This window comes from Acomys minous, assembly GCF_964271855.1.
Source record: "Acomys minous genome assembly, chromosome: 3".
Lineage (NCBI taxonomy): Eukaryota > Metazoa > Chordata > Mammalia > Rodentia > Muridae > Acomys > Acomys minous.
In genome coordinates, this window is record NC_140485.1 from 84930990 (window position 1) to 84943392 (window position 12403).

The 12403-nt window shown below is 46.5% G+C and overlaps 1 protein-coding gene across 2 annotated transcripts in view; it reads right to left on the reverse strand.

Moving 5' to 3' along the window:
- Window positions 1-468: 468 nt before the first annotated feature.
- Window positions 469-12403, reverse strand: part of NINL (ninein like) — a 74824-nt gene continuing 62889 nt past the window's right edge. The window contains exons 20-24 of one of the 2 annotated variants that reach the window (XM_084776428.1): window positions 6151-6309; window positions 5027-5140; window positions 3757-3927; window positions 3141-3254; window positions 469-1464 (exon numbers count right to left, since the gene is read on the reverse strand). In XM_084776428.1, the coding sequence (XP_084632554.1) occupies window positions 1273-1464; window positions 3141-3254; window positions 3757-3927; window positions 5027-5140; window positions 6151-6309 (750 nt within the window). In that variant the 3' untranslated portion in view covers window positions 469-1272. Of the gene's footprint in view, window positions 1465-3140; window positions 3255-3756; window positions 3952-5026; window positions 5141-6150; window positions 6310-12403 lie in introns of both variants that reach the window. The other variant, XM_084776427.1, reaches the window with a different exon arrangement.

The following is a 12403-nucleotide window of genomic DNA, read 5'->3' on the forward strand; positions in this document are numbered from 1 at the left end:
AAGATCCACCTGCCTCTGATTCCTGAGTAGTGGATTAAAGCAGTGGTTCCCTCAACCATCTTAATGCTGTGACCCTTTAATACAGTCAATATGAATTGTGGTGACCCCCAACCGTAAAATTATTTCATAGCTACGTCATAACTAATTTTGCTGCTGTTATGAATTATAATGTAAATATCTGATATGCAGAATATCGATATATGACACCCCCCCAAAGGGACTGTGACCCGCAGGTTGAAAACCACTGAACTAAAGCCATGCACTACGACACCTGTCAATCCCTGTTTGTATTTTTATTGGAAAGATCTAAACTCTGTTCTCATGTTTGCACAGCAAGCGCTTTGTCCACTGAGCCTTCTTCCCAGCTACATAGTGATTCTTGTAAAACTACTTATGTGTGAAATAATTTAAGACTTTAAAAAAAAAGAAACACTTAAGAGTTAAATCTATTTAAAAATTTTATTTATTTATTTATTTTTGGTTTTTCAAGACAGGATTTCTCCATAGCCGTGACTGTCCTGGACTCACTTTGTAGACCAGGCTGGCCTTGAACTTACAGCATCCGCCTGCCTCTGCCTCCCGAGGCTGGGATTAAAGGTGTGCGCCACCACGCCCGGCTTGAGTTAAACCAATTTTAATAGAAAAGAAGTTATTGAAAATACAGGAACTCGTCATATCACAGTAGAATACTCTGGTAAACCAAATGGTCATAACTTAGGTATATCTTAAATTATAAAACTATACCTTTTAAAAAATATACAATTTCCAGTGTGACAACACTTTTGTAATGAGATTGCACTTGCAATGAACACTGCTATCCCTGAGCCCACCACCTCAGATGCCACCTTCCCTCCCATCCCCAGAGGCAGCAGAGACTGCTGGGGAATGGCCTCTTCCCACATGGAGAGCTCTGGTGACATGAAGTGTAAGATACCCAGAACCCGATTCTGCAGTTTAGTCTTCCAGCCCAAATCACAACACCCAACGTCCTCAGCCACTTTCCCTTCGTTGCTCTTTGCCAAGAGGCTGAGTTGTTCTCAATAGGGTCAAACTTGGAGATTTAACCCAGGATGCTACCCAAGACTCTTGGCCACAACAGACTACATCACGTCTGCTTCCCCAGAACTGGCACATAGTAGACATTCACTGAATGCTTGTAGGGTGAACAGGAATCCGTCCTCGTGTGGCTAGTGAGCCGTAGGAAATTATGGCATCAGAGTAGCATTATGTAGAAAGACATTCCTTCACGTGAACGCCAAGAAACCGCAGCCTCTACACAGAAAGGGACGCTGGCGCCATCTTACTAATGAGTTTGTTGAGAGCTCGAACTTTTTCTTCTAAGACGCGGTTTTTCTTCTCGGCACCTCGCTGCTTCTCCTCTGTGAGCTGAATAGCTTTCATGAGGTGGGCATTCTCCACATACAGTTGCTTGAGCAGCAGATCAGATCTGGTGTTCTTCTCCAACTAGACGGGGGAGAGAGCCACCCTTTCCTGAGAACTGCTGAGAACTGCCGCGGGCCAACAGGTCAACCTGCCCCTCATCTGCTCCTCCTGCCATACCCTTAGTGTTCCTGAGGTCTGACACACATACAACGACAATTTCTATCCCCTGATACAAGGCGGGGGGGAAGTGAGAATCGGCAGAACTATGTGGAGAAGACTTAAGACAATTTTATGATTATTTTTGCCATCAAATGAAAACCCCTATAGTATGAAACAAACCTTCACGTCTCCTGGACACTTGGCTCACCTCTGTGTGCTCTGCCTTGGTGATGCAACACAGGATACACTGAGTTGCTACTCAGTAGCCAGTTAGTATGTACAGGGAGGCTGGACAGATTTCAGTGATGGAAACAGACTGCCTCAGGCAGTAGTCCTTCCTATGTCCTTATTCAAGACACATAGGGGGCTGGAGAGATGGCTCAGTGGTTAAGAGCGCCGCCTGCTCTTCCAAAGGTCCTGAGTTCAATTCCCAGCAACCACATGGTGGCTCACAACCATCTGTAATGTGATCTGGCGCCCTCTTCTGGCTTGCAGGAGTACATGCAAGCAGAGCACTGTATACATACTAATAAATCTGAGCATTGGGCTCCATGAGGTCATATGGAGCACATGGATACAATCATGCCCATTCTGGCAATGCCAATGCTGAGATGGAACACACTAACAGAAACAAACGTGCGAAGGGACCAAAGCAGTGTGTGCCATTGTGGGTGGGATGAATGAGAGGACCTCTAGGGACAGGTAAGAATAAATTAATAAAGCCAAGAAGGTAGCCAAAGCTGGGCAAATGCTGAGCCTTGCAGGCATAAGGACGGATACACAAAAAGGTCCTGTGGGCTGGCAGGTGCTTGGGAAGGCCTGTGGTTGGATAGACTTGGAGTGGAAGTGAGCACAGGCTGGGCCTGCCCTGGCTTACTCTTGAGTTGAGTGGCAGCTTTTGGGATGTGACTAGCCTTGGATGGCTGCACATTATAAAGCAACAGCCTTGACTGGATTTACTGTGGCAAGAAAAGGATGGCCATGTCCTGTACACTCAAGTAAACAAGCCATCAGGAGGCACCAGCTGACAGTGTCACCTGTGTGTATACCAAATTGCACTCAAGCTCATCAGCCAGCCACACCAGTACTGCAGGACTAGAATGTGGCAGGCACACTTCTAGTCATAAGGTCCCTTAGCGCAAACCTCAACCAGGAAGACTGCCACCGTAAAGGACTTCTGCCTCTTTCCTGGGCTCCGGTTCAATTGTAGTTTCTCCTGCATGTAATACTCAGCTAGCCTACCTGTGCTGTCTGAGGTTTCTGTCTCTGCCTCTAATGTGAGATCCCTGAGGCAGCCTTCACAAAGAACGCGTCCTGGGCTAGGAAGGGGCATCTGAGGACAGACAAGCCAAAGGATGAATGAACAGTGACCATCCTGAGAATGGCAGCTACAACTTTGATATGATGTGCTGATGCGGTATGGCATGTATTGAGAAGTCATCTCCCTGGGTTAGTAGTTACCAATCTAAAGAAAATGTATGCACTCTCTGCCTGTGGTTCTGGATGAACCCTGCATCAGATCTCAGGTTCTGGGAACAGAGACTTCCTGAAGCACTGGGAAGGAAGTCCATGGAGGAAGGGCAAGAGGCTGCACTCACCTGCCCCCGAAGTTCCTCCACCTTCTCCTGCAGCAGCCACTCCACATTACGTAACCTAGCCTCGGCGTCCTCCAACTGGTCCTCTCTGGCCTTCAGCTGCTGCCTGTATTCTTCCTGCACAGAAGTTACATGCCAGGTTTTGCACCCATAAGCAAACCTCTGGGTTGCTTTTTAAGTGAAAAATGACTAAATTCAGAAATCTGAGCGTGACATAGATGGTCTGCTACCTGTGCGGATATCAACAATGTCTCTATAGGCTCTGAAGTAACCACCTTCTCTAGTTCAGGGAGACACTGTGGACTGCTCTGTCCACAGAATCTTAATCATAAATGGCCAATACCAAAAGATGGTATTCCATCATGACATCACTCTTCACCAGTGGTCCTCATTGGTGGTTAGGATAGTGTGACCTGAAGACAGGATGAGTTTAGGAGGACCAGGGGACTCTGGCTGGATGGGCTTATGGGGTTTGTCGGTTCCCTATTCTTCAAGTGAGAGAGATCACCATGACCCAGTCTACCCATAGCGTCTCTTAGATGCCCCTTGCTATTCCAGCTGCCTTGACCCTAATGCCCTCTCCCATGTACCTAGCCTGAAATGGCCCATCCTCACTCACCTGCTGTACATTTAGTCGTCTCCCAGCCTCCTCCTCTGCGAGGTTGAGCAAGTGTTGCAGTTCAGCTTCATGAGCTCCAGGAACCAACTGACCCACCTGTTCCTGCAGGCACTGGACAATATGGCCATGCTGGGACTGTGTCGCCTCCAGCCTCAGCTGGACACTGTGCAGCTGGAAGGACACATTTTGGCATGACTGATAAATGAAGACACAGAAGTGCTAATGTTATATTCTCTGTTCAGGTCACTCCAGAGAGGGCAGAAGGGCCCACTCCCTGTGCTGTGTGACCTGACTGTGTGTGACTCCTCAGGAACTCAGCACCAAGTTCCCGCTAGCCACACTGTCTCCATGCAAAGTGGCTGGCAAAGAGTGTGTCTGGAACCCTCAGAATACCACCTCTGGTCCTTGTTGCTGTATCGAATTTATTGCATTTACTGTCCATCACAGCCTACTTTCATGTGACCAGACTCAGGTATAAGCCATGTGAACCCCACCTGGTTTCCTTACATGGGGAATTTCATGGTTCTGAGATATGGCTATGGCTTAGGTCATAAAGTGTGATTGGTACATAGGAGTTGAAGAGCTTGGGGACAGTGATGGAACTGACTGTAGCAGAAGGGCCTAACCCCAGGGGACCAGAGCCACAGAGCTCAGCATGGCTGTGCGCAGTCCTTGCTATTAAAATATGCGTAACTTAGCCAACTCCTTCAGTCATGCAATTAAAAATAAGACTGAAACACAAGGGCTGGAGAGATGGCTCAGAGGTTAAGAGCACTGTCTGCTTAACTCCCAGCAACCACATGGTGGCTCCCAACCATCTATAATGTGATCTGATGCCCTCTTCTGGCCTGCAGGTATACATGCAGGTAGAGCACTGTATCTGTAATAGTAAATAAATAAATCTTTAAAAAAAAATAAGACTGAAACACAAGTTCAATGACTTTGGTGCTGGACGCTTGATCTGAAACACAGAACACCCTTGGCAGCTTAAAAGAACTGGCTGCTGCAGTCTATTTACCTCTGAGACCCTAGAAACAGGAACGGGAGGTACCTCCATCAGAGATCCTGTTTGAGGCAAAGCTGACCTGACCATGTTAACAACAGAATAGGGTTTGTCTCTGAGCCTGATGAGCTCCTGGCCAGCTGTGGAACATCTGTTTGGCCCAATAACATTCTGGGCTGGACAAGCCATGGCAACTGTCAGCCTACTGTTGATACTTCTCATGGCCTAGGATTGGGCCAAGTGCCTCCAGCCACCTTACCCACCTACCTGGCCTTGACTCTCTTGGAGGCTTTCTGTCAGCTCTGCCTGTGACAGCTGTAAGTGCTGGCATTCCTCATTCACACGTTCAAGTTCAACTTCAAGCTTTTGGATATGGTCACCCTGTTTATAAACAAACCATTTTCACAATTATAAGCAGAGCTTGACACAGAAACCAGAAAGTTACAGAGAAGGAAAAACAAGATAAATTATCTCCCATGGCTGGGTGTGGTGGCGGTCGCCTTTAATCCCAGCAATTGGGAGGCAGAGGCAGGCGGATCACTCGAGGCCAGCCTGGTCTATAGAACAAGTCTAGGACAGCCAAGGCTACACAGGGAAACCTTGTCTCACAAAACCAAAAACCAAAACCAAACCTTATCTCCCATGACTCTGAGAGCCCAAGGCACACACCCAATTTCTTTACTTTCTTGTATCCAAGTACACATCTACTGTAAACTCATATTGGAAAGCACGGTGTCCTACAGTGCTGTCCTTATGGAATCTGGATCATTCCCAAACACTACTACTTGAGAGCTTGGTATCAATGGCTGTGCCATCATTTCATCATCTACTCATTCACCTGCCGCTGTTGTTCAAATTGATTCTGGTCCTGTTTTGCTATTATAAAGAGAATGCTTTTATGTACAGTCTTCATGAGCAAACTATAAAGCCAATGCACAGGGACACTCTCACGGGACTCTTATTATTTATTTTACTTAAGAAAGCTGAGCCGGGCGTGGTGGTGCACACCTTTAATCCCAGCACTTGGGAGGCAGAGGCAGGCGGATTGCTGTGAGTTCGAGGCCAGCCTGGTCTACAAAGTGAGTCCAGGACAGCCAAGGCTACACAGAGAAACTCTGTCTTGAAAAACCAAAAAAAAAAAAAAAAAAAAAAAAAAAAAAAAGAAAGAAAGCTGGAGAAGCCCATTTGCTCTCCCATGACCTGCAGTAACACGATTTGTTCCCCTTTCTACATCCTGGTGGCTTTACCCAAAGCTACTCAGCCAATTCATTTCTCCAGGGCTTGCCCTTTATTCACTTTTAGGGGTACCCACCTACCTTCTCAGCCTTCACCGCCCAGTGGGCCCTCCTTCCAACCACCCCCCAGGATTTGCTGGACAAGCGGCTCCTGACCTGCTGTTCTTCCCGGCACCCTGCCTCCTCCAGCTTCTGCATTAACATCTGGATGGCCACGCGATTTTCCTCCTTCTGAGTGTAAAGGGCAGAAGTGTCCCCTTCCAGCTGAAGGATCCTGCAGTGCAGCTGGGACAATTCATCCTTGTATTTCTGAGTCTACAACAAAAAGTCCAAGCACATTTTTATGTACATAACATGAATTTATTAATGACTGAAAGTAGCAAAGACCTTAGCAGTAGCTGCAAAGGAGAAATTTACCGTAAATATATACAACAAGAAGATGAGTCTAAAGAACAGCATGTATGGGCTGGAGAGATAGCTCAGTGGTTAAGAGCGTCACCTGCTCTTCCAGAGGTCCTGAGTTCAATTCCCAGCAACCACATGGTGGCTCACAACCATCTATAATGTAATCTGATGCCCTCTTCTGCAGATAAAGCACTCATATGCAATAAGTAAAATAAATAAATATTTAAAAAAAAAAAAAAGAACAGCATGTATACAGGACCTGGAAGGATTTTTGGAAATCTTTCCCCGTAGCGGCTGCTTCGTTCACTTGTATCATTTTTGTTTGGAGAACTGTCTTTAGAGCATGAGCAGAAATCCACACATCACAGACCTCCACAGCAAAAAGACGTGTCATCTCTGCATCCTAATTCCAAGTCCCCATAAGAAAGAAACACTGACCCAACATAGTTCAGATTCCCCCTCTCGGTCTTATCAGCTGTGACTGACACTGACGTGGCCAGGTCATCTGTACACCTGAAGCTGAAGGGAAGGAAGTGTGGACTGTGAGGAAGGCCTGCCAGAGGAAGACTACCAAGGGTTGTTGGGACAATCTGATGTATCTTGATGCTAATTACTGCTTGCTGTCTGACCCACCTTTTGTTTAATAAAAAGCCATCCCACCTGGGCAGGGCAGGAGATAGGTGGGGCTTAGAGAGAGAGAGAGGAATTCTGAAAAAAAGGACCGCCACAGAGAAGAGGGAGAGACCTGAAGTGAAGGGAGGGTGGCGGCCATGGGTTAGATGGAGAAGAAGGAGCACATGGCCGGCGTGGACGGAGAATCATTGCCCAGATGAAGAACATGAACCAGTAGATGGGATTACAGATGGGATTATAGATGGGAGGTAGCTTGATAGAAGTTATTAGAAGCAGATGGCCTGGGATTGAGACAGGGATCCCATGCCTGAGGCCCCACTATGGAAAGTAGTTTATTTATTTATTTTACTTTATTTTTGGTTTTTCGAGATAGCGTCTCTCTGTGTAGCCTTGGCCATCCTGGACTCACTTTGTAGACCAGGCTGGCCTCGAACACAGTGATCCGCCTACCTCTGCCTCCCGAGTGCTGGAATTAAAGGCGTGTGCCACCATGCCTGGCTCCTGGAAAATAGTTTAGAGGATTGATATCTATCTGCCCTGCCCCAGGTTAACTAAGGCTATCTTAAAATATAACAAGTGTCTGTGTCTTGATTGATTGCTAGCCGGGCCTACAGGTCATACATGTAATTTTAAAAACAATAAAGGGTGGAACGGCAGCCTCTACATAGTCTATATATTTACCCAAGACACAAGGATATGTAAATATGAAGGTCAAACACATGAAAAGAAATGCCTTTAAACATCAGCTTAATTCAGAGCATTCCAGAATTTTTCAACCAGGAGTGACATTTCTCTGAGTATCTGACAACTCTTGAAGACATTTTGATTTGTCAAAGAAGCTTTAGACAAATAAGCAGAGGCTGTACTTGTACACAGTAGGCAGGCGATGACCCAACCTCAGTGGCCAGCAGAGCTGAGAACGAGAAGCTGCTCTACAAGACAAGAGACAACCCAGGCCCCCAGAGGCCATTTTGTGCTACAGCCACCAAAGCACCCTTCTGATGCCTTCTAGTCTTTATCTATTCCCTCCAATCTTATTCTTAAAATATACTAAGCAATTTAAAATAAATTTAAATAGGGCCGAGGAAATGGCTCATTCGGGGAAAGTCCTTTCAGTGTAGACCTAAGCATCTGAGTTTGAATACTCAGCATGAGCCCTGACACATGCCTGAGTAGGTGAATGTAACCCGCCCCCACGTACATATGCAACACACACCAGAGTGGGGAGGAGAAAATAATTTAAATGAATTTAAGGTGTGGGAATCTTTTTTAAAAATTACCTAAGCCGGGCGTGGTGGCCCACGCCTGTAATCCCAGCACTCGGGAGGCAGAGGCAGGTGGATCACTGTGAGTTCGAGGCCAGCCTGGTCTACAAAGTGACTCCAGGACAGCCAAGGCTAACACAGAGAGACCTTGTCTCAAAAAACCAAAAAAAAAAAAAACCAACCAAACAAACAAACAATAACAAAACAAAACAAAACCAAAAAAAAAAAAAAAAAAAGTCACCTAATCCGTTACTAAGTATACAGATTCAGCCTTTGGGGGCTGGGGGGTGGTATGGAGTCTCCAAGGTTTGCATCTTGCTTCCTGTAACAGCCACTGTCCTGTAGAGTGCATGGATGTTCAACAAGTGCCTGGGCCGAAGGGCGTAGGTACAAGTGCAGAGCAGAATGGCAGCACACAACGTGGCCCTACATAATTTTTCTCCATGGAAAATCTAACCACTCAGACTTTTGGGAACTGTTTTTTGTTTGTTTGTTTTTTAATGTGTGAGCAGTTTTTAAGCAGACAATCAAATATCATACAAGGCTCTTCTGTTTATTTACTTTTCAGAGCCATCAGTTTGGGGTCAGTAGACTGCTGGCCACAAACACCTCTCCTGGGATCCGTGTAACAGCATGACAGTTAAACGCATGATGGAAACTAGAAGCTGCTTTAGCTGTGGCTCGCGCAGTTAGCTTGCTTCCAATTGCTCTCAAGTTCTCAGTAGCTCATGCCGTCTTCCCTTCTCTAGCACCTCAGACACAGGACAGAATGCAGCTGTTGGCAGGCTGGAATGAGGATATCTTGCTCCAACTGTACAGTCTTTGGTGAAACTTAAAATAGACTTTCAGTACCGATAAACACTCACATTGTCTTCAAAGGAAAGCTCTGATTTCAGTAACAGAAATAAAAATTTCCTCTCACTCCTGGGATAGTCAGATTTCTTTAACTCATCTTTTGCTTTTGTTTTGTTTTGTTTGTTTGTTTGTTTTTGAGACAGGGTTTCTCTGTGTTAGCCTTGGCTGTCCTGGACCCAACTTGTAGACCAGGCTGGCCTTGAACTCAAAGTGATCCACCTGCCTCTGCCTCCCGAGTGCTGGGATTAAAGGTGTGCGCCACCACGCCTGCCTATTCTTTGAACTCATCTTTAGTATTTAAAGTCCCTGGAAATAATTTTAAATACAGAACAGTCTCAAGTACAAGCCAGACATTCATGATGGCATCTTCACCACCTGCTGTTCCACTAATGCTGTAAGCAAACATGTATGATACATACATGGTCACATGCACACTCATGCTGTAAGCACACACGTATGATACATACATGGCCACATGCACACTCATGCTGTAAGCACACACGTATGATACATGCATGGCCACATGCACACTCATGCTGTAAGCACACACGTATGATACATACATGGCCACATGCACACTCATGCTGTAAGCACACATGTATGATACATACATGGCCACATGCACACTCATGCTGTAAGCACACATGTATGATACATGCACGGTCACGTGCACACTCATGCTGTAAGCACACATGTACGATACATACACGGTCACGTGCACACTCATGCTGTAAGCACACACGTACGATACATACATGGTCACGTGCACACTCATGCTGTAAGCACACATGTATGATACATGCATGGCCACATGCACACTCATTCACTCATGCCCTTGTCTATCCCCATGGTGTTCCCTGAGCACAGAACACTCCCCTCGTATCACTGTCACCATTGCAGGTACTGTTTCAGGACAGCAGCCCTGATGCCTGGAAACTGCCCAGTGACATCTTGTTCAGCCTCTTCCCACAAAAGGAGCCAGCTGGCACCTCCTGTCATGCTGAATCATCCTTGGATCTGGGTTGTTTCCATGGCTTCTTGCTTCTCACTGCTGGCACTTCTGACAAGTATAATCCCCTTCTTTGCTAGTTCCTCGTTTAGAGTTTGTCTGATGCTCCCTGGTGACTCAGGGTATATGTTCCTGGAAAGGAGGTGCCCACGCAGGGTCTTAGGACCCTACAGATACCAGCTGCATCTAGGGATAAGGCAACCACCATCTTACTTTCTAGCTTAAATCTTTAGCTTCCTTTGTAGAACCTGCCTCCTTGGTACATGCAAAAACAAAGGGATATTCATGTCAAAGATGATTCTACGAGATCTAACCAACCCTTCTGTTCAAATTCCTTCTGGTCTGCAAGTCAAACAGATAACACAAGACCAAGCAGCATGGCAGCCTGAGGAAGCAGCTAACATATGGAGAAAACGGACAGCCTAGGAGATAGTCTCTTCCAGAAGCCAGTGTCATGGGTCAATTGAGCTAACAAGTCACTGCAGAAGACCACACTTCCATATCTGTCCCCAGGGCCCTTGTCAGCCATGTGACCAGACATGTGCCCAGTGAGGGAGCCACCCTGTGCTCCCGTGAGTTTCAGTAGGGTTCACAGGGACCAGTGACCCCTTGGATGCTGTCCTTTAGTACCTCTGCCTTGGATGCTCCCCAGAACCTTGCCCCCCAGAGAAGCACCACTGGCCAGCTATCCAGTCTCTTCAGCTACGTCTCCGCTGGTGCTGATCAAGGATGTCACCAGAGATCCGACAGTTACAGGAATACATCAGCTGTTTCCTGGGAAACTTTTGGATCACTTGAAAGAATGTGACCAGTATGACTAATATAAGACTCTTCAGCATTACAGCCACAGATGCAACTGTTGGAAATGTATCTGCTGACATATTTAAGGACACAGTGTCATGATACGACTCAGAAGAACACACACACACACACACACACATACACACCACACACATACATACACTACACACACACACACATACACACACACATACACACCACACACACACACACACATACACACACACACCACACACACACACATACATACACCACACACACACACATACACACCACACACACACATATACACACACACATACACACACACACATACACCACACACACACACATACACACCACACACACACACCACACACACACACATACATACACCACACACACACACATACATACACCACACACACACACATACATACACCACACACACACATACACACCACACACACATACACACCACACACACACACATACACATACCCACACACACATACACACCACACACACACACACACATACACATACCCACACACACATACACACCACACACACACCACACACACACACACCACACACATACACACCACACACACACACACACCACACACACACACACATACACACACATACACCACACACACACACACACACACACACACCCCACACACACACACCACACACAAACACACACACACATACACACCACACCCCCCTACACACACAGAAGACATACAGCAATAATGAGAATCTGTTGCTACACAGAGAGTGCCCTCAAGCTCACCAGGGAATGGTGATTGTGACAAAAGGCAACCCCAAAGGCCACATTTTATATAGTTCTACTTACATTATACTGTAAAATGATATTTTAGGAAGGGATGGGGAGATTGGGGTGGCCAGGTGGAAAGATGGCATGGCATTTAAACAGCAACAAGGATTTCCTAACAGAGGCACCACATGTCTGTGAGGAACACAGGAGTCTACCCAGGTGACAGTGATCCAACGCGTCAGCAACTGGTGAGGACGGGTCTGAAAGCTGGGGATGGGAATATGCTCTAAGAGTCTTATCAATATCGTGCCTTGGCTATGACACTGTTAATGGCCAAGGCATGTCCTCCCCCAAAACCCAAATGTTGAAATCCTAATCACAGCACCCCAGAGTGTTGGGTAGATTGGGAGAGAAGCCCTTTACAGGATGACTGATACTGTAGCCCTGTGAGAGGAGGTGAGGACACAGACACAGAGACACTACTACGTGGAGCCTGAATGCCACTCATGATTGCTAATAGTTGGAGGGGCCTTCAGGTCCTCACCAGGGGCCTGATGAAGAGAACTGGGGTCAGCTGCAACTGTATCTTAGAGGGAAAAAAAAATCTGTAGTCCCCATTCGTTAGAGAGAAATTACTTCAAGACATTAAAGCAAGGGAGGTGGCACCACTCATGC